Raw genomic sequence first — 23,074 nt, forward strand, 5'->3', positions numbered from 1 at the left:
CTGATTGCAAAATTTTGGAGAAGGTCATTGAAATGGAAGTTTTCTAATTTCCTTGATGTCCCTGATTTGTGGTTAGCTGAGAATACTCATTGTCTGCTATCAGCTAGGACTTAGGACCTGAACACACCAGAGGAAAAGATTGCTTAACTGCATAAATTGTATTTAATAAATTTATAATGGAACAGTAATCTCTGTTAGCATTCTAGTTGTTTTTTCAACTACAATAACCATTAGTTTTTTGTCCTCTCTTCATTCCTTCACACTTCACACAGCTTGTCAGCTTCTTAACTACTGCTAAACAAATCCACCAAATCAGATTAATGGACAGTAAACAGGGAGGAAGGAAGTGATTTTGTGTGGATTAGGACAGGGGAGAGTTTCTTTCAACAAGGCATATGTTGTTAGTTGCTGTCAAGTCAACTTTAAACTCATAACAACTTTACATAGAACAGAACGAAATGCTGCCCAGTCCCACTTGATCTTAATGATTGTCGATGTGAGTCCACTGTTGTAGTTAGTTATTGTGTCAACAAACATATGGGTGATAAATGATGCATGACAAGAACTACACTAGGTGCTAGGATTAAACAAAAACTGACTAGCATGGCATGCTCTTCTCCCTAACAAGACCTGTATAAATATCCTTCTTTTCTGAAAACATCCAATTACAATCATTTCGGTCATACCATCTCTGCCTTCCCAAACTAGATCATATACTTTATGTACCTGGTATTATGCTGTAGAATAAGCACTGGACCTCAAGGTCAATTTGAACCACAAGGCTGGTGGTTCAAACTCACCAGCCGCTCCTCAGAAACCCTATACAGGGTTGCTATGAGTTGGAAATGACATGATGGCATTTAACAACATATACCCTCAGAGAGCCCTATATTTCTTTGTTGTATCCAGTAATATAGTTTAAGTAATTATGTAATCTCTTATAATACCATTAGACTGTATGTAAGCTCCTTGAGAACAGTGTTCACATCATCTTACTCATATTTACAGAGAGCACTAGGGGAAACCAGGATATTTATCTATAACTGAGCTCAACATTCTGTGTAACATCTCATAATATGCTGACAGCAGGTTTGCAGCCATAATAGCAAGTCCTTAGAATAACTGACTGGTCGGAGTGTTTGGAAAACATCCAAAAAACTGTTGCATATGACTTTAGTTATTAAAATAATTTTCATAATTATAGATTTACTAACCATTTCTTATGTGCCAGACACTCCTTCACACTTTGTACCCAGCTTTCGACTCTATGGGGACAAAACCAGACCTATTGTGTCATTCAGTCGATTCTGACTCATAGTGATACTGTACAGTGTTTCTGAGGCTGTAAACGTTTACAGAAGCAGAGAGCCTCATCGTTCTTCCTTGAGGGACTGGTGGGTTTGAACTGTTGACCTTGGGGTTAGTGGTCTAGTGTTTCTCCTACAGCACCACCAGAGATCTATTAGGTCAGACCCACTGTTATGGAGTCAATTCCAACTCATTTTGTTTGAGGATACAAAAGCCTCACCTTTCTCCCTTGAAGTCACTGGTGGGTTTGAACTGCTGACTTTGTGGTTAACAGTCCAATGCTGATCCCACAGTGCCACCAGAGCTCCGTACTTTGTGGGGCAGGTACTGTTATTCTGTCATATATTGAAGAAAATTGAGGCACAGAAAAATTAAGCAGCTTACCCAAGGTCATTCAGAAAACACGTGGTGAAGCCTGGAGTAATTCAGGGAGTCTGTCTCTAGAGAATACATTTTGCAGCTTCCTCCCATTATGCTGTGGTTTCTCCTGGAGTTTTAATGCTGTGTTTGGACTCAAGACCCACACCTTGAACACTTTCAGACATCTCAGAATTTAGAAGCCAAAGTTGGAAAGGTTCCAGAAGAGGGAGACAGTCTACTCACTGTTAGTACTACTGGAGAGGAAGCTCTTAGAACAAAATCAGTGTTTCCAAAAGAACAGCAGGTACTGCACTGGCATTATGCTACATGACTTTCAATATATATGGACAGTTTTATTTTAATAGCTATGAATTTTTTAATGCTTATTAGATATATGTTATGCTTATATAGATGCAGGAGTCCTAGAGTGGAGCTGTGGGCTAATGCTTCAGACTGCAAAATCGTTTTAACTTCAAGGTCGGTGGTTCACGCTCACCAGCTGCTCCTTGGAAACCCTATACAGGGTGGCTATGGGTCAGAATCAACTCGAGTGCACTTAACAACAACAACAACAATATAGATGCAAGCTAATAAAACAATTAGCATATTAACCTTATTTTATAACTTTGATATTTATAAAAATATATAACTACAAAGGTTTATAGTACAAACCTACCTAGCAGCTTTATGGGAAAAAGTCCTGGTGCTGTCCCTCTACAGGTGGCTCTTGAGGCCCATCAAGTCAGCTCCTGTTGAAGAACTGGTGGGTTTGAATTGTCAACCTTGCAGTTACCAGACTAACCTATAGCAGCTCTTTCTAAAGATAGTTGTTAAGTGCCGTCGAGTTGGTTTTGACCCATAGCGACCCTATATAGAGTTTCCCAGGAGCAACTGGTGAGCTTGAACCACCGATTACAACCAACAAAACCCTATAAGGAAATTCAACATCGTCACCTGGGGTTTCCATGAATAGGAATCGACACAACAGAACTCAAAAACAATTAATAACAAAGTATAATAATAGTACTGTATATAATCCTAATCTAATGTGGAAAGTCATTGGCAGTTTATTACATTTACTTGCTATTTATTCATTCAACAAATAACTATGGAGAACCTAGTATGTACCAGACAGTTGTGTCTGTGTGTTTGCTGGGATACATCGATGAACAGAATAATAAACAAACAAAAATCTGCCCTTGCCTAGCTTACGTTGTACTTGAAGAAAAATGTAATAAAATATACAAATAGACAAAACAGTAGGTTGTTGTTGTTATTATGTGCCACCAAGTCACTTCTGACTCAAAGTGACCCTCTATAGGGTTTCTGAGGAGAGGCCAGTGGGTTTGAACCAGTGACTATGTGATTCGTAGTCCACTGCTTATCCGAAAACACCACACCGGGAGTCCATAAGTACTATAATATATTGTTGTTGCTGTTAAGTGCTGTCGAGTTGGTTCCAACTCAAATCGACCCTTTATAGGGTTTTCAAGAAGTGGCTGATGAGCTTGAACCACTGACCTTGTAGTTCAAGCCAACCTTACAGTCCAGTGCATTAACCACAGTGCCACACCAGGACTCCATTATATTATTGTTGTTGTTGTTGTTAAGAGCCGTCGAGTAAGTTCTGACCCATAGCGACCCTGTACAGCATTTCCAAGGCTGTACATCTTTACGGGAGCAGAAAGCCTCATCTTTCTCCCACGGGGCAGCTGGTAGTTTCAAACTGCTGATCTTAAGGTTCACAGCCCGATTCGTAACCACTACGCTACCAGAGCTCCTTTATTATTAGCCCAAACCAAACCAAATGTCCCAGAGTTGATTCCAACTCAGAGCAACCCTGGGACCTAGTAGAACTGTCCTATAGGGATTCCAAGACTTTAATCTTTACTGAAGCAGACTGACACATCTTTTTCCAGAGGACACTCTGGTGGGTGGGTTTGAACTTCCCACCTTTCAGTTAGCAGCTAAGTGCTTTAACTACTGCATCATAGTAGGGATGCAAAATGTTATGTAAATATTTGTTTTAGAAGACTAAGAATGCTTATTTTGGCTGTTCCATTGATGCTGTTGGTGTTATGTGCCATCGAGTTGATAATTGCACTCCTAGGCACAACAGGACGAAACACTGCCTGGTCCTGTGCCATTCTTACAATTGTTGTTATGCTTGAGCCCATTGCTGCTGTCACGGTGTTAATTCACCTTGATGGAGGTCTTCTTTTGCACATTTATAAGCTGTGTGAATTTGGGAAATGTAACTAGTTGTGGCACTGTAGGAACAGAACTTGAATGTGAATCATAGACAGGTAGTTCAAACCCACCAGTTGCCCCTTGGAAGCCCTATACAGGGTTGCTTTGCATCAAGATCAACTTAACAGCACTTAATAACAACAGCATGATTTACCAAAGGAGTTGCAGTGGTGCAGTAGATAAGCCACTGGTTTCTAAACCACAGGACAGTGGTCCCAACCCACCACTGGTTCTGTAGAAGGAAGATGTATTAGTCGACTTCCATAAAGATTTAGAGCATTGGTAACCCTATGGGGCAGTTCTAGTCTGTCTTACAGCCTCACTCTGAGTCAGAATTTATGACCATGGGTCTGATTTACAATGTCCTTTATAGCCATTGTGTTGTTGTTAGGTGCCATCAAGTTGATTCAGACTCATAGTGACCCCATGAACAACATAATGAAACATTTCCAGGTCTTATGCCATTTTAACAATAGTGATTTTGTTGCAGCCACTTTGTCAATCCATTTTGTCAAGCCATTCCTCCTTTTCTGACCCTCAACTTTACCAAGAGTGAAGTCCTTCTCTATGGATTAATCCTTCTTGATAACATGCCCAAAGTATGTAAGACGAAGTCTTGCCTTCTTCCCTTCCAAGGGACATTCTGGTTGTGCTTTTTCTAAAGTAGATTTGCTTGTTCTTCTGACAGTCAATGGTATGTTGTTGTTGTTGTTAGGTGCCATAGAGTCAGTACCGACCCATAGCAATCTTATGCACAGAAGAACGAAGTATTGCCCAATCCTGGGACAACCTCACTACTGTTGCCATGCTTGAGTCCATCGATGCTGCCACTTGGCCAATTCATCTCGTTGGGGGCCTTCCTCTTTTTCTCTGTCCCTCCACCTTATCAAACATGATATCCTTCTCCAGTGACTGGTCCCTCCTGACAATATATTCTTCCCTAACACCATAATTCAAATGTATCAATCAATTATTCCAGTTCTACCATATGAGGCAACTGAAAATACCATGGTTTGGATCAGGCTTACCTTAGTTCTCAAAGTGATATCTTTGCCTTGCCACTCTTTAAAACCGTCTTAAGCTGGACATTTGATCAGCAAAATACATTGATTTCTTGACTGCTGATTTCCTGGTGATACTTGTGTTGTTGTTGTTAAGTGCCGTTGAGTCAGTTTTGACCTATAGCAACACTGTCTGTATAGGGTTTCCAAGGAGCGACTGGTGAGCTTAAACTGCCAAGCTGAGATTGAAACGGCTTTACAAGTCAGTGCATTAATCCACAGCATCGTACCGAAAAATGAAATCCTTGAAAATTTTAATCTTCTTCATTCATCATGTTGTTGTGAGTATTTGCTATTTTCTTTTACATTGAGATATAATCCATACTGAAGACTGTAATCCATGATCTTTATCAATAAGTACTTAAATTCTCTTCATTTTTACCAAGCAAGGTTGTATCATCTGTATGCCATAGGTTGTTAATGAACCTTTCTCCAATCCTGATGCTGGGCTCTTCATCATATAGTCCAGTTTCTCGGATTATTTGCTCATGATACAAATTGAATAAATATGGTGAAAGGATACAACCCAAACACACACCTTTCCTAATTTCATAGGACGCAGTATCCTTTTGCTGTTTCAAACAATTGCCTTTTGGTCTGTGAGTAAATTCTGCATGAACACAATTAAGTGTTCTAGAATTCCCATTCTTTGAAGTGTTATCAATAATTTGTTATAATTCACACCGTTGAATACTTTAGCATAATCATAAAAGATAAGTAAATATCTTTCTGGTATTCTCTGTTTTCAGTCCCAATCCGGTTAACACCAGCTTTGAGGTCCCTCCTTCCTAGTACTCTTCTGAGTCTGGCTTGAGTTCCTAGCAATACCATGCCGATACTGCTTTTGAATTATCTTCAGAAAAATTTTACTTATGAGTTATGATATTGTGTGATAAACTCGGCATTTTGTTGGATCATCTTTCTTTAGAATGGGTACAAAAATGGATGTCTTCCAGTTGGTGTTGCCAAGTAGCTGCCTCCAAATTTCATGGCATAGATGAATGAATGCTTTCAATTCTGCATCCAATTACTGAAACATCTTAATTGGCATTAAAACGATATATGGAGTCTTGTGTTTACCAATGCCTCCAGTGCAGCTCGGACATCTTCCTTCAATACCTTCTCTTGATCCTATAGTGAAGTTATAGAGAACACTTAATCTCTCAAGGCCCCCATATCTTTGCTGCCATCATCATCATCAATGATATATTTTTAAGGATTTTTTTCAGTTTATTTTTTTTTCCTATGTTGGAAATGTTCAAGTTATTCCTTCATGGCATTAAAAGATGGGAACAATATAGCAGTAGTAATAGTAGCAAATAGCTATTGCATACTTAAGGCATGCAAGGTGATTTCAGTGCAACATCTCAGTCAATCTTTATAACTGCTCTATAAGTGTCATTTATAAATTATAAACATGGAGAACTCAACACTCTTGATTACATTTCCCCTTTTCCTATCTAACACCGTGCCTGTCAGCTTGCTTGGGAACTTCAATTGGGCATCCATCAAAGTGACATAGAATTGCTAAAAATTCAAGGAAATGTGAAAACTCCCCAAATTGAACTCTAAGAAGGTTTGATATTGTCTATCAGTGATGCTGCTAAGAACCATTGTACTAGTGTCCTCTATTCCAACAAGGAAGTAACACAAATCACTTGTCCTTTACATAGTGGGCGCTGAAAAAACAACAGGACCAAGAAACTTACCTGAAAACAAACCAGGAGTAGGGCCAATGAATCAGGCTCCAATTTTATTTCTAAGTGCAGCCACACTCTTCTGTTCTTATGACCTTGAGTGCCATTCAGTAAAAGATGCTGAAAAGGGCAAGCAAATATTTTGAATAACAGTAAGGAGCTCTGGTAGCTTAGTGGTTTCCGAATCTGGCTGCTAACCTCAAGGGCGTTTTTCAAAACTACCAGGTGTTCCGCGGGAGAAAGATAAGGCTTTCTGCTCCTGCAAAGTTTTACAGCCTCGGAAACCCTGTGCAGGATCTGTAGGATTCGGAACCGACTCTACTGTATTTAACAACAACAACAATCTGCTACCACAGGACATCACCTCCCCCTACATTTTACTGGAAAAGTAAAGAAAAAGCAAAAAATACCTAAAATGTTTCGCATGCTTCAACCTAAATTTCAATTAAATTTTCATTATTTCCATCCCGTGCCTAGCCACCCTGGCCCCATTTTTGAAGACCTGGAGTCCAGCGCAGGATAGACCAACAGCATCCCGTAGGGGGGCAGCACAAATTCTCTCCTCAAACCTTGCAGCTTACTTCACCCATCTCCCCCTCCCCCTTAGTCTGATCGCTTCTCATTGGCCATTGCCATGGCAACCAGCAGCTGCGGGGCCAGGCAGCCTCTACCGCAGCAGGGGTGGGGCTGTGGGGGAGGGGGAGAAAGGAGGAGCCAGAGGAGGTGTCTGCTGCAAGTTCCTGGCTGATTCGGAGCTCACCCCATCCTCCGAGAGGGAGGAGGCCAAAGTGGTGATGCTGCTGCTTCTGCCATCTCTACTGCTGGTACTCTAGTGGGGTTGGAAGGGTGGTTCCTGTTCGCACCATCGCCAACCAGAGAGGGAGGGGGAAAAAAAACCCAAAACCCAGCAGCCGCTGCTGATGTTGGGTTCGCAGGCTGCATCCGACGGGGTCATAAGGAAAATGGATTCAGTTTGCAGCTATCACTCCTTTCAACAGCTTCTCCGGGTCTCAGCATGGTAAGTAGGAGATAGTGGGGCTATCTTCTTGATTTAACTTATTAGAGAACCTGTGTATACGTTTGCGGCCTGAACTTGAACAATGACTCCCGTCCTTTAGTCTAGAAGGGGAAGATCTTGAGACAGAGATGGGGATGGAGAGAAAGGTTGGCAAAGAGAGAGAAGTGAGAAGGCGTCCGCTTGTGTTAGAAAAAAAAAAAAAAGGTGCTGTAATTTTTATCTCAAATTAGCTTAGAATAATGAAGACTGAGCCCCTTGGTTCCTTTCCTCCCCGGCTTCGCAACAGAACCAGAGGATGTAAAAAGAGCTAGCAGCGGGAAATGAGAGTAATTGAAAGAAATCATTTCATTTGCAGCTCTCACATACAGGCTTGGGCCTTCCTCAAAAACACATTTGGTGCCTTCCAAGCTTCTGGTTTTGCTTATTCCTTCCATTGCTAAGAAAAGATGGCCCCAGAATTCACATTCTATTTCATATTCTAATGTATTTGACCTAGTCTCTTGGAGAATCCGTTTGTCTAATGCAGTTTCATTTTTAGTGTATAGATCTGATTGTGTACATAAAATGTATATACTTTATGTAGATCATATATGCACATGTTACTTGGCATTTGTATTCCATTTATGGAGCATATTTATATGCAGAGTGTGCTTTGCAATCATTTTTATGGGATATAAATGCCTGTGCATCCTTGGAGATAATTGCATATTTTTGAAACTATCTTCTGGTTTGAGTTATTATTCATTGGCTTCATTTGGATTAATGTGAGGTTTATTCTTGTTATTGTCTCTCAGTTTCATTGTGACCAATTAGGACAGATGCCTATCATTTCATCTGTTATCATAGCACTAAATGCGAATTCATAGCCAGCCTCTTTTCTTTATTTTTAATTGGGTGTGTGAGGGGTGATAATGAGGGCCCTGAATTTGCCATGATGGGAAAGGGAGGTGGCTTGTGGTATTTTGCATCCAGTATCTTGCCAAATGAATGTTGAAACAAATCAGTTTTCTTGAGATCCCACCCAACCTTGTCATGTTTGTGCCTTGTGTCGGAGAAAACAGAGCTGAGATGGAAGGTGAAGTGCATTCATTTTTATTTCATCGTGTTGCTCTTTGGTATTCATTCCTTCAGTGTCTAGGCACCATTTTACAATTCTCTCAAATGATGTATTATGGGTCTGTTCTGTAAGTGGTTAAGTAGGAATTGGGGTTGTTTGGGAAATCTGGGTGCTCCCAAGCAACCTAGCCATTTTCAAATTAACTTGCTGATACAATGAAATGAAACAAGAGAGTGAGCAAAGCTTAGCAGGGAAATGTGTGGCCTCTAGCTGAAATGGGGAGCTATTGTAGTTTACAAATGCTTACTGGGATCTGCTTGACCTTTTATTATTTCCAAGGCTTTAAATCAGCTCAGGAGACTAAAGATGCCTCAGATGGGAAGGGTGTGCTGCTCCATTACCACCTAGGATAATGGATTTCATTGAATTAAAGCCAGAAAAATCCTTGCAGATAAAATTGTGTTACTAATATTGCATTTATCATAAGGACCAGTTTTATCCATCAGTCCCCCCATTAGCAGTATCATTGGAAGTGTAAACATTTTTTACCATGTAAAATTAAATCTTTTTTGTTTGTTTGTTTTAATTATGCATTTTGTTTGACATATTTTTTTCCTTACATAAAATTGTTACATTTATGTGAATCAGGTTTATAGTTTGTTGTTGTTGTTAAGTGCCGTCGAGTCGGTTCCGACCCATAGCGACCCTGTACAGGGTTTCCGAGGGTGTAAATCTTTACGGGAGTAGAAAATAATGGTCCTATTTGGTTTTCATAGGGGTGGTTGGGCTCTTTAGTCATATAATGGAAAGAATTGATTTAATATGCTCATGATACCTCATATTACAGAGATTCACAACTCTGTTAAGTCATACTACCATGTGCTTGATTGTAACAACGACATAAAAGTAGAACAAGGGAATAGATACTGAGCTTGTATGTCATATCAGTTTTTTTCTAAAATATTGTGTCTTGAACCTGTTTGTGATAACTTTGACTTTCAGAAATTAAAATCTCAGGGAAATTTACAGTAAACTTAAAAAACAATTAAGACACCTAGGTAGTTCACTCTGTTTCCTGCAGTGAAACTAGATATCTTGAGTCTTTGTGTTTATTTCCTTTGTGTTGAGTTTTTATTGGGATATCTTTTTACAGGTAAGGTTGGTACAGTGTGAGCCCAGGCAAATCACAGTAGTTCATAGGCTTAGGACTGATGGTGTTTGTGGTCTGTCAGCTCTGTGGTCAGACTCTGATAGGAACAGAGTTCCAGAGTTTGGCTTCACAATTGAAGATGATTTTATGGCCTTTACTGAAGGGCCACAGAAAACTGAAGTCAGAGTGAAAAGATTTCAAATTCAACTCTGAGGAAGATAAGGATATTCTTTCATTTGGAAAAAGGAAAACTGGGAGTTGGCAGTCATTTGCTTCAGATAAACCAAGAGTTGTGACGTAGGATAGAGTTTACTGCTATTTTGTGAAACCCAAAATAAGATAAATGAGCTTCAATTTCATAAGGAAAATGAGGATTAGAAAGATACAATGGAATTTCCTGATAATAAGTTTAAGCAAATAGGTAACCAGATAAGACAATGGACTTTTCTTTCATCAAAACCACCAAAAATAGGACATATGTATGTATTTGTCTCGAATGGACACTGAGGACCTCTCAAGAACTTCTCAGACTTTGTCTAGATTCAATGTTCTGTTTAAAAGTGTACTTTAGTGTTTAACTTCAGATACTTTTATACCTATAACACTGTAATCCACTTTGTACTGGGCTTCTAAGTTATAGAATTTGACTACTGTAAAATAAATCCATTAATCATCAACCTGGCGAAGTTTATATTCAATCCTTTCTGCATGCCCAGGACTGAACATTTGACCGGTTCAAAAGAACTTCTCTTTCTTAGCAAATTTATGTAGCGTGATGCTTAATAGACATGCTAGAATTACTCCTTATTAGACTCTTCTGGGGGGAAAAATGTGTTTTTTCACATTTCATTTGTTTTTGTTGTTCTTAAGTGCCGACGAGCTGGTTCTGACTCATAGTCACCCTGTGTAGAGTTTCCCAGGAGTAGCTGGTGAGTTTGAACCACCGACCTTGCAGTTTAAACTGACCTTGCAGTCCCGTGTTTTATCCTACAGTGCCACATTACATTTAGTGAGGACTAGATTCAAAATGGAGAATGTAGTAGCACAATTTGCACATGGATTTCCTTGGGGAGACAAAATAAACATGGGACGCTGAGGGTTAATGCGCTGGACCTCAGGTCGGTTTGAACCACAAGGTCGGCGGTTTAAGCTCACTCCTTGGAAACCCTATACAGGGTCGCTATGAGTTGGAACACACTCCACGACACTTAACAACAATAGTTAATGAAGAAAACAATATAGCTGTAATGTTGTTGTTGTTAAGTGCCATCAAGTCGATTCCGACCCATAGCGACCCTGTACAGGGTTTCCGAGGGTGTAAATCTTTACGGGAGCAGAAAGCCTTATCTTTCTCCGGCGGAACAGCTGGTAGTTTCAAACTGCTGACCTTGAGGTTCCCAGTAACCACTACGCTATCAGAGCTCCTTATAGCTGTAATAAGTACCATCAATATACCTTATATTCATAGTTAAGCCTGCCGCAGCCTGAACCTATGTAAGGTAGAAACCTAGCAGAGAAGGAAAATTTATATCTCTTCCACTAGAACGAGTGATAGAAAAGTGGTGACTGTACCCTGCCAAAGGTGGGAAACTGATGAGCTCTGGAATGTCAAGGCACTTCCGTCTACTTCCGGTTTTCTCACAGGTTTCGCGGTAGACTGTTTTGGGCTTCTTAGGTCATTTTCCATTTTCGTTTTTGTTCACAACAGTGCTATCATGCTGGCATCAGAATTTCTTCCAGTTACTATTTTCAGTGAAAATGTAGCAAATTAAACATCCACCGGTTCAACTGTTTCTGCATGTATAACTAAACAATATTGATTACATTCATGGATACATGCAGTACAACTATTTAACCAAGTGGAAACTCAGAGAGATGAGACTTATTGAAGGTTATGTGTGCTAAGTGGCCTGGCCAGGACTGAAACCCAAACTAAAGGAGCTTTTAAACCATATTAGAAAATGTAGCAGATTATGCTTCTGATTGGAATTTCAAAATATCAAATATAATAAATCTATAATACATTAGGTGTGACTCCGTTGTACTTGTATTTGAATATTTCAGGTGCCATGATTTTATTTTTGGCTATACCGAATTACTTTAAATAGACTGTGCTTAAGGCATTAGAAAAAATAATGGTATATAAGCAAAAACCAATCTTTTGCTGAAAGTATGTATTCCTGGATAGTTCTTTAAAAGTATAGCAAAGTTTCTTTGGGGGTGGAAATTAGACCTTTTTGGACTGATGTACACTTATTTTATGGTTTGTTGTTGTTATTGTTAGGTGCCATCGAGTAGGTACTGACTCATAGAGACCCTGTGTACAACAGAACGAAACACTACCCGGCCCTTGCCAACCTCGCAGTTGTTACTACGCTTGAGCCCATTGATGCTGCCACTTTGCCATTTCATCTCGCTGGGGGTCTTCCTCTTTTTCTATGACCCTTCACGCTACCAAACATGATATCCTTCTCCAGCGACTGGCCCCTCCTGACAATATGTCTGAAGTTTGAGAGACGAAGTTTGGCCATCCTGGCCTCCAAGGAGTACTCTGGCTGCACTTCTTCCAACACAGATCTGTGGGTTCTTTTGGCAGCCCATGGCACTTTCAATAGTCTCCTCCAACACCATAACTCAAAAGCATAAATTCTTCTCCAGTCTTCCTTATTCACTGTCCAGCTTTTGCACGCATAAGAGGTTACTGAAAATACCATGGCTTGGGTCAGGGGCACCTTAATCGTCAATTTTATGGTTTATTATCATTTTTATTTTTAATGATACAGAGGTTGGAAGGTAACTTTTTTAGGTGTGTACGGAGCTCTGGAGTGTAGTGGTTACGAATCAGACTGCTAATCTCACAGTCAGGAGTTCAAATCTTCCAGCTGTTCTGTGGGAGAAAAATCAGACTTTCTGCTCCCGGAAAGATTTACAGCCTCAGAAACCCTGTACAGGGTTGCTATGGTCGGAACCGACTCCATGGCACATAACAACAACAACAACAACAAGACCAAATTTAGATTCACTTGGATCTTGTACCCATGTCATCTACATGCCCAAATAATACTCTACCAACATGCTCTTTAAAATTAAAACAATATTAAACATACACTAAGTGTACATCAGTTCAACAACTTGTTGGTTTCTTCCGGAACAAATGCTTCTATCGTTTTTGAAATGACAAAAATAAAATGCTTTTTTTTTCCCCAAAAATATTCTAATTTTTGTTGTCCTTTTTTTCCACTAGTGCCTAGGCACAGATTTTGTGCCAAAGAACAAATCATACCATCTGAATCCACTCCACGTTTGGAAAAAGGCTCTTTTATAATGAATTAGCTTACAGAAAAAGTGACATCTGTCAGACTGCAGACATTGGGTTTAAAATCAATATTCATCAATATAATTACTTATTTTTCCTTTAAAAGTTATTTTCACATGAAAAAAGATATCCTCATTAATAAAAAAAATTACAGAAATATATAAGTAAAGATGAAAGTAACTCATACACCTATCCTCCAGCAATAATTATTGGTCACTGTAGGATAAGCACTGGGCTACTAATCACATAGTCAGTGGTTCTAACCCACCAGCTGTTTCTTGAAAACTCTGAATAAGTAAGTCAGAACTTAACAACAGCATCATTATATTGATATCTAGTCTTTTAATTTATTTCTGTATGCACACAAAATACATTCATATATCCACTTTCATAAATGGGATCTTATTCTGGTTTTAGTATGTTTTCAATTTAAGGAAGACAGTAGAAAAATTGATGTATTTGAGTTATGGTTTTGTAGGAAACTATTGAAAGTGCCATGGACTGCCAAACGAACCAACAGATCTGTGTTGTAAGAAGTGCAGCTAGAGTGCTCCTTGGAGGCCAGGATGGCCAAACTTTGTCTCTCATATTTCTGACATAGTGTCAGGAGGGACCAGTAGCTGGAGAAGGAGATCATGTTTGGTAAGGTGGAGGGTCAGAGAAAGAGGTAGACCCTCAACAAGATGGATTGGCCAAGTGACAGCATCGTGGCAACAGTTGTGAGGTTGGCCCAGGACCAGACAGTGTTTTGTTCTGTTGTGCATAGGGTTGCTTTGAGTTGGTACAAACTCGATGGCATCTAACAGCAACAACAACATAATGTGGCCACCTTTCCATGTCAATAAATATATCTCTACTACAATTTTAATCTACTACCTGTATCTTGATAATAAAAGCTGGTTTGTTTGTTTTCTCCCTCCTAGGGGGTGAGGAGTGGTCGAGCTTTACATTTTGTTTTTAAATATTTGTGGTAATACAACTATAGGTAGCATGTGCTTGATTTATAGCAGTTGTGAGTCAAACATTATTTTCAGCAACTATGAGCTTCTGTTACCCTGACCTGCCCCATTGCATCTCACAATGGGTTCTACTTTAAACCCTGGTCATCACTGTCTGCTGATAATGAGTTTAAGACTTAAGCCAATGCAATCCCATTAGAAACATTAGGAAATCCACTAGTTACAAACATTAGCAGGGATTAAAAACACACAAACAAAAACAAAACTCATTCAGATTCATTTTATCTTTCAATATGCAGTCTGAACTTTTATGACCACTCACATCCTTTTTAGAACATATTTTACAACTTCACAGTAGCTGTCAAAGGATTCCTTGCAATAAGCCAAGATCATTTTTGGCATCTCATGTTTTCACTATATTTTTCAAACTATATATAGTTTTGAAATGAAAGCCCAGTCTTCTAAATGTCTCCCCTTCTAAAATTTGAATAGTTGGATTCTTTTAAGTCTGAACTCAAAAATATAACTCCTTGCTGTTGTTAAGAGCCATCGAGTCGGTTCCAACCCATAGTGACCCAGTATAGGTTTCCAATGAATGGCTGGTGAGCTTGAACCACCACCTTGTAGGTCAAATGGCTTTGCAGTCTGGCACATTAACCCACAGCACCACACCAGGACTCTTTGGAGAGGTTTAAAGTGCATCTCTCTTGTTACTGTATCACTGCACATTGTATGCTTCTTTAGTAACATGTATCAAAAGTTGTGATTATACTACTATTTACTTACTTTGGAGCCCTGATGGCTGCTAACCACTTGGTCAGCAGTTCAAACCTACCAGCGACTTCATGGGGAAAATACGAGGCTGGCTGGCTGCTCCCATATAAAGACATACAGTCTCAGAAACTATTTATAGAGTTGCTTTGAATCGGAATCAACTTAATGACAATGGGTTTTTGGGAATTGTTTGGAGGCAGGAACTAAAAATGTTTTGTTCACTATTAATAGAATGACTTGGATTAACATATGTGCTCAACAAACATTAACTCTGAATGACTGGATGGTCCCATGAAAGACCTCTAGCCTAAGATTGTAGAACAGATCTCTACCAGTAGTTCTTTAGACTGTGATTTGTCTCCTTCTTGTTGAATTTTGCCCCCAAATCTTTATTGTAGAAACAAAATGAATTATATGCACATGTGTAATGTCCTCAGGATGTTCTTAAGATTTTGATAAGGAAAAATCAGTTTCTAAAAATCACAATCCTTAAATGTCATCTTTCTGGGTTATTCACTATATGCTAAAACATAAATAAATATGCCTGTGAACTCTTCATTACTCCTTTTATTCTCTTTCAAAAATTGAATAGTATCACTAAAGAGATACCTTCGAATCCACTCTAATTTATTAAAATGAATTAATAATTTAATCATCAATAGTGTGGTACACACTCAAAGCTACACTTTACTGTTTTTACAACCCGTCAAAATACACTAATCATAAGTGAGTCCTTCACACCTTTATCCAGGAATTAAAATGAAACAGAAATGAGGGGCAGTATCTTTACTACAAAACATGATGCTCGCATGAAAATTTGGAATTTTTAAATCAATTGTAAAAGTGAATAGCAGAACAATGTATAAGTGAATAGCGAGAATTAAGACGAATACTTGCCAACCTCAGAGAAATAACTTCAAACCAATGGTATCAGCCATCTCTGTGATACCTTCTTACCCTGCTCATGCACTGAAACTTAAATATAAGGAAAAGTCAGTGTTTTTGTTTCTTTGTTTGGCATACAAGGCAAGCTCAGAGCATGCACTTCAATTCTTGACATTCTGGAGTCTAACTTCTGTTAAAATATACATAGAAAACCAAAATTGACTCAGTTTAGTTGATATTTTGTGGTTAGAATACAATCCATTGGTATTAGTTTCAAGAAAGAAATTTTACTGAGATTATGACTCTAAAGATGCCTTGTGGGTATGTGCTAAAAGAAAAAAAATGGTGTTATTTTTATCATGCCTTCTGTTCTGAACTGGAAAAGTTCCATTGGAAAATGCTACCCAGTTCAACTACAGTAAAAATGTAAACCCAGCAAATGCTTCTCAGCCACATTCTCTATTTGGCTCTTCTTATACAGCATTTCATGAAGAGAGGTACTTTCCAAAAATAAGATATAAGATGAACTCTCTTACCATCAGTGAGCCACATTTAAGATCCTTAAGCTATTCATGGAATCCTGGTGTGGTGTTGTAGGTTAAACAGTGGACTACTCACCTCAAGGTGGGCAGTTCAAACCCATCAGCCACTCCTTGGAAACCCTATATAGGGTTGGAACCAACTCCTCAGCACTTAATAACAAGAACAAAGCTATTCATAGGTCAATCATACCTAATTTGGATATATTTTCCTAAACCAAAATATTAAAAAAAAATTAATGTAAGAATACTGATGAAATCAACTGGATATAATATTTTAAATGAGTGCACTCAATCTAATACAGGCCAGTGTGTCATTCAGCCAATAAGCCAAAGAACATTGATGGCATAGTGGTCTCCTAACCCTAAGGTCAGTGGTTCAAACCCACCTATGGCTCCATTGGTAAAAAATGAGGCAGTCTGCTTCATTAAGGATTTACAGCCTCAGAAACCATATGGGATTGTTCTATTCTTCCTTATAGGGTGCTGAGTTAGAATCCTAGGTGCCTATAAGCCATTGTTTTACAAGAAGCAAAGCAATGGACAATATGGTTGCAAATAATGATGACCAATCTGGAGAATTCATATCAAAATGAAACCTTGAATTCATGTGAGAATTGACAAACTGCTAATGTTATTTAGCACTGATAAGATAGACAGAAGACCTTGGGTGTTACAAAGATATTACAGATCCTAAAGTTGGTTTCATATGTATTAGCTAAATCAGATTATGAAAATGGATACCCTGGAATTAAGTGGGGTTGTACCATCTTTTTTGCTCAGCTCTGGTTACCTAGACCCTGGAACCCTGCTGGCCCAGTCTTTTGTCTTCTATGACTCTTAAGGAGGATTTTGTATTTTAGATAATCTGTGATTTTTATTATTTTATTAAAACAAACATTTGAATTATGATTACTTTTTCTTTTCAAAGCACTTCCCTTAGTAAAACCATCTACAATGTTTAGAATTCATAATATTTTGAGTCAGATGCATCAAACTAAAAATAAGCCCTAGTTTTTCAAAATATAAAAGAATCCCTTTCCCCTAATTAATCTTTACAGAGTTGGAGTGGTTTAGCCATATGTTCTCTTACTAGCTAGATTGTCCATATTTTAGGCCTCACAGGGTGCAATGCTACGCTCTGAAACAGGAGAAAGGAAAACAAAAGCCTGGTGCAGGAGAAATGGATTCTTCCATCATTGTGTAACCTCAGGGTTTTCCCTCTCTGTAGGTTCGAAAGATCCCATTCTCTAAATGCTTGCTTTAACATGCCTGATTCATGCTATTGCTCTTATATACACAATTTGACCACAAATGCTTTCCAGTCCTCTTAACTGTGATATATAGTTTTATATATTTCTCCTTTTACAGCATTTATGGTTTTTGAAATCGAACCTAAATGGCTTAGTCATTGGCCCTCGAAGATAGTAAGGAACATGATTAATCCATCTAGTCAGTATCTGGTTTTTTGCTTACTGATCTTTCAATAACATCTGTACAGTTTGAAAACATTAACTGTTCTAATTTATTTGTATAATCCTTTTGCTATGAAACTTCAATCTTTGGCTGTTTCTTCAACTATAACCAAGAGAGTCATTTTGCAAAGACACACTCTACCCTGGATCAATTTGAAAATAAATAAATAAATAAATAAATAAATGTCAGACTTGCTGCTGACTTATTTCTACTCTTTTAAAAAAAAAAAATACAAGATCCATGTTTTTGAATTTTCTTTATAGTCACATAAAACAGTTCATCTCAACCATGAGTAGGGTGGCTCTCACTCTCTGAATAACACGGGTATCAGAAGTGCTCTGGATTATTCTTGTTCTGACTCATAGTGACCCTGTATAGAGTTTCTGAAGAACAGCTGGTGGGTCTGAATTGCTGACCTTGTGGTTAGTATTGATCGTACAGTACCACAGAATAAGCATAAAAAAAAGGGAAACTAGATCATTTTACGCTGTTATCGAAAAAGAGAGAGTGATAAATTCTATGAGTACCTATTACATCTACACTTTGCTAAGTGTTTTCATTCATACCCATTATTGCATATTTACACCAGTTGGGTGAAGTAGGCATTGTTTTTCCTATTTTGAAAGAGGATGATGAAGTTCAGAAAGGAGACATATCCTAGCCAAAGTTGTCCTGCTTTATAAAAGTTTTTGAGTTTAAATACAAATAAATTTCTAATTTTATGACATAGCAGTTAAAAACTGGAGGCTTGTGAACTGAATTTACCTCTGGGACAAACTTATAAACCAGCAGTACTGTGCATTATCTTCCCTGCCCCCACATCCCAGTTGATTCATATTACCTGTTTGCTCTTCATACAGTTGCGGTTTTGACACTGTTTTGTTCATTTTCATCCCACTGTGCCATATTATTTCCCACTTAAGTATGCTCTTTTGTTTTCCAGGACGTATTTTTTGTTGTTGTTTTTATTGTTAAGTGCAATCAAGTTGGTTCCGACTCATAGGGACCCTGTATAATGTAATGTTTCCAAGGAGCAGCTATTGAGCTTGAACCACCAACCTTGCGGTACAAATCAATCTTGCAGTCCAGTGCATGAACCTGTAACACCATACCAGGACTCCTAGAATATATTTAGAGTTCATTCATATAGAAACCTTATGTGCTGCTGCTGTAGGATAAGCACTGGACTGCTAACTATAAGGTTGACGGTTGAAGCTTAACTAGCCACTCCTTGGAAACCCTATACAGGTTCACTATGAATCAAACGCTCTTAACAACAACAATATATATAGAAACTGAAATGAATATAGGGATTAACTGCAGATATGAGTTTGATATAAATGAGCTAGCTGTATGCTATTTAAAGCTCTTGATTGGTTTGGGAGCAATCTCAATGGAGATTCAACATGATAATTTGTAGCTTCAAATGTTTCCTCTATGCTCTATCAATTGTTATTTGTTATTTCTTTCATGATTAGCAGTTTAAGGCATTTTCTCACAACATTTAAGATGCTTTTAATGCCTCCATTTGACTAGTTTCAAGAAACTTGTACATATTTTAATTAAATTCTCATAGTAATCAAGGTGAGACACACATTGCAAGGTGTTAACATTTCGTAACTATACAGGCGGGCTTTAAAAAGTTCATGGACAGCTTCCACTATCTTTGTTTGGTTTTTTTTTTAAGGGCAAGAATAATTGCCTTTTTTCTTTTTAATTTTTTTTCTTTCTTTTTTTTTTTTTTTTATTGGGTCTAAAGTCTCCAGCCACTCCATCTCTTCATGTCATCATCTCTGCCTCCATCTCTGGCATCACTGCTTCTCTGGGTAGGGTCCTGCTCTCAGCTTTTCTCCCTTGAGTGGTACCAGGGACCTCCACTCCTGTACTGGAAAGTCAATCACTCCCCTCCTTTTGCTACAAAATGTCCAACCCTCACAATGATTCCTGATAACAATTATTCACTATTGTATCATAAGAGACTTAACCACATCTCCTTTCATCAGCCCCGCCCAGATAGATTGGATACTACTCAGTGGAGATTCTACCTTCCTCTGCACCTCTGGATCTAGGCTCCCTCCTGAAAGCTTGTAAGCTAGTCATTTATTGCCTTTTTTAGCCCCCCCACCCCCCATTTTGAGTAGCCAATGTCCAAGTTGCCCATCCCTGTCTACTCTGGGGTGGGAATGATCTTCTCTGTAAAGATATGTTCCCTCTTTTGAGCTACAGCATTTATAGGTATAGGTCAAGTTCATCAAGTTGTATCAAATTACTCTTTTTTTCCTCTTGTTACTTCTTCTAGTTGAGCTCTGATCATCCAGTCATTGAAGCCAGGTCAAGTGGGTATTATCTGCAACTGTGGGTGTTCTTGTGCATATGCCCTCTCTTATCAGCTGGACACTTCACTCTCCACTCTAGTCCTCTATGGCTATGTCACTGACTCTGGGCCCAAGAGTCCCCAGGTCTTGCCACACTGCTGTCCAACCAGGTCTCCACCTGGGTTCACAGGAGTCTATTGAACATTGTAGGGCCTAGCTCGCAGCATCGGTGACGAGCGTGGTCACCAATCAGAGCGTGTATTCCCATTGAGTCTTAGTCTTGGAAGGGGGTTTGCCTTGAGGGGATTGGACCACTTGCCTTGATGTCTCCTGGGCAAGCAACTTGCTTGTTCTTGTAGTAATCAGTCGGACTGCCTATATTGTTTTGTATTTTTCCTGTCGGTCTTTCTTTCAAGAAGTATCTTCCGTTCTTCTAGCTGCTCCAGGTTCCATTATTTTTAAATCCATTTTTTCACAGAGTTTTTGAAGCCCCCTCATTTTATGTCACTTTATTTGTAATTATCTTCCAAGGAAAGCTTAGCATGTCTACTTGTGTTCAGAATCACCGAGCCACTAATTGAAAAAATATGTGCTTGAATGCACATTTCCTTACTTAAGAATTGTTTTTCTTAATAAGATGCTGCCTCAAAATACCAACTAATTCGTCTATGATGTGATTCCAGGTCAAAGAATTACAACAAGGCTCTGATTCTGGCCTGTAAAAACCCTGACTTAGGTACCAACATAACATAGGTCTTATCTTTACTAAGTCTTTATCCTTTCAACTATTATCAATGCAGCTAATCTATAGTTGTCTGTGCATCTACTCATATATTGACTATCCCATTATCTGGTATTTTGCATTTATGACAGTATTAAAAAACTACTATCTGACTCTTTTGTGCATTTGTGATGTACATCTAATAGCAATTCATTCCAAGGTGCGAATCAAGAGTAATGTTGGCTGTGAAGGTTAAGGTGTTGTGTTAAGGCTATGTGTTAACTTGTCTGGGCCAGGATGCTCAGTGGTTTTGTAAAGATGTAATTCAACTGTATAATGATAAAATCACTCTCCACTTTTCTATCTGATGTGGCCAGTCTCCATTTATGCACTGATTTTTACATAACAACCATGTCTTAGGAATCTAACTTTGTTGAGAAGTGAGGAATGAGTGCATATGTTGTTGTTGTGAAGTGCTGTCAAGTCGATTCTGACCCATAGCGACCCTGTATAGGGTTTCCGAGGAGAAGTTGGTGAGCTTGAACCACCGACCTTACAGTTCAAACGGCTTTCTTTGCAGTCTGGCACATTAACCCACAGCACTATACCAGGACTCCGAGTGCATATAGGGAAACAACTAAAACACTAGGTTTTGGGGTGGGGTTTAATAGCTCGTTCTCACATGCCTATTATTACATTAAAACCAACACAACAAAATCTTCATTGGCATTCCTCAAAATAGAAAACATTCAGACTTCAGTTTATTAGCTGTGGTCCCTGTCTGGGGTTGTCATGTTGTTGTTGTTGTTGTTGTTGTTGTTTTGTGCCGTGGAGTCGGTTCCAACTCATAGTGACCCTGTACAGGGTTTCGGGGCTGTAAATCTTTACAGGAGCAGAACGCCTCTTCTTTCTCTCACGGAACAGCTGGTGGTTTCGGTAGTTTCGAACTGCTGACCTTGCGGCTCATAGCCCGATTCATAACCACTACGCTACCACAGCTCCTTTGATTCAGGGGTTTTGTTTTTTTCCTGTCTGAAAGGAATTTGTGTTATTAAAAGGCTAATTACCAATATTACATGAAGTATTAATTCATGTCACAATTATCAGAAGTATGAATAGCAGAGTCCTGGTGTGGTGGCGCTGTGGGATAAAACGCTGGACTGCAGGGTCGGTTTGAACCTCAAGGTCAGTGGTTCAAACCCACCAGCCACTCCTTGGAAACCCTATGCAAGTGGCTGTGAGTCAAAACTGACTCGACAGCACTTAACAACAACTTATAAATAGCACCACAATTCACTGTTAATATGTTTGTTTTTGAGAACTAACATCTTGGCTTTGACCTGATGGATCTAAACTATTAATGCACACACTGACAAGGATGATTCTGAATCAGTGTTCAATTCTTACTCTTTTTTAAGACATACCTTTCATTTGCTCAGGCAAATATAATAATGGTTGCATTAATAAGTAGAACGTATTGAAACCTATCAGTCTGCTTTATTGACTAAATCCGGGTCAAAATTTTATTTTAAAAAATAATTTCTAGACATATTTACATTAGTGTTAGTTTTTGTTGATATTGTAAGGTATTTTGTTTTGTTTTGTTTTTTTACTACCTTATCAAGATGCCAAACTGCACTAAAGTCATTGCATAATATCTACCAACACCCTTTGAAATAGGTAATGCTATTCCTCTTCAATACAGGATTAAACTAAGGTTTATTGAGTTATAACAACTTAATACCTACTCAAGATCACTTAACTAATAATCATCAGAGCCAGATTGTTAGCTCAAATGTACTTGATCCTAAATTTACTCTTAAGTAGTAAGCCAAATTTCTCTCATGGTGGTGGTGGTGGTGATGTGCCGTGGAGTCAGGTTCTGACTCATAGCAACCCTGTACAGGGTTTCCAAGGCTGTAAATCTTTATAGGAGCAGAAAGCCTCATCTTTCTCCTGCGGAACAACACTTGATTCTTCTCTTGAAAATGAAATTAATGAACAGAAATGCAATTTGATTATAATGTTATATTATTAAATATTAATCAATATTTAACACCTACTAAGTAAGGGAATTGGAGTCCTGGTGTGGCACTGTGGGTTAATGCGCCAGACTGCAAAGCCATTTGAACTGCAAGGTCAGCAGTTCAAGTTCACCAGCTGCTCCTCAGAAACCCTATAGAGGGTC

The 23,074-nt window shown here is 38.8% G+C and overlaps 1 protein-coding gene across 3 annotated transcripts in view; it reads left to right on the forward strand.

Annotated features, from left to right (window-relative positions):
• Positions 1–23,074, forward strand: part of JAKMIP2 (janus kinase and microtubule interacting protein 2) — a 307,935-nt gene that overhangs the window by 2,126 nt on the left and 282,735 nt on the right. The window contains exon 2 of one of the 3 annotated variants that reach the window (XM_006874497.1): positions 7,466–7,694. Coding sequence is in view for 1 of the 3 variants with exons in the window: in XM_006874499.1 (XP_006874561.1) it covers positions 7,692–7,694 (3 nt within the window). In the remaining 2 variants the exon portion in view is untranslated. Of the gene's footprint in view, positions 1–7,388; positions 7,695–23,074 lie in introns of those variants that run through there. The other 2 variants (XM_006874499.1, XM_006874498.1) reach the window with 2 other exon arrangements.

This window comes from Chrysochloris asiatica, unplaced genomic scaffold, assembly GCF_000296735.1.
Source record: "Chrysochloris asiatica unplaced genomic scaffold, ChrAsi1.0 scaffold00280, whole genome shotgun sequence".
Taxonomy (NCBI): domain Eukaryota; kingdom Metazoa; phylum Chordata; class Mammalia; order Afrosoricida; family Chrysochloridae; genus Chrysochloris; species Chrysochloris asiatica.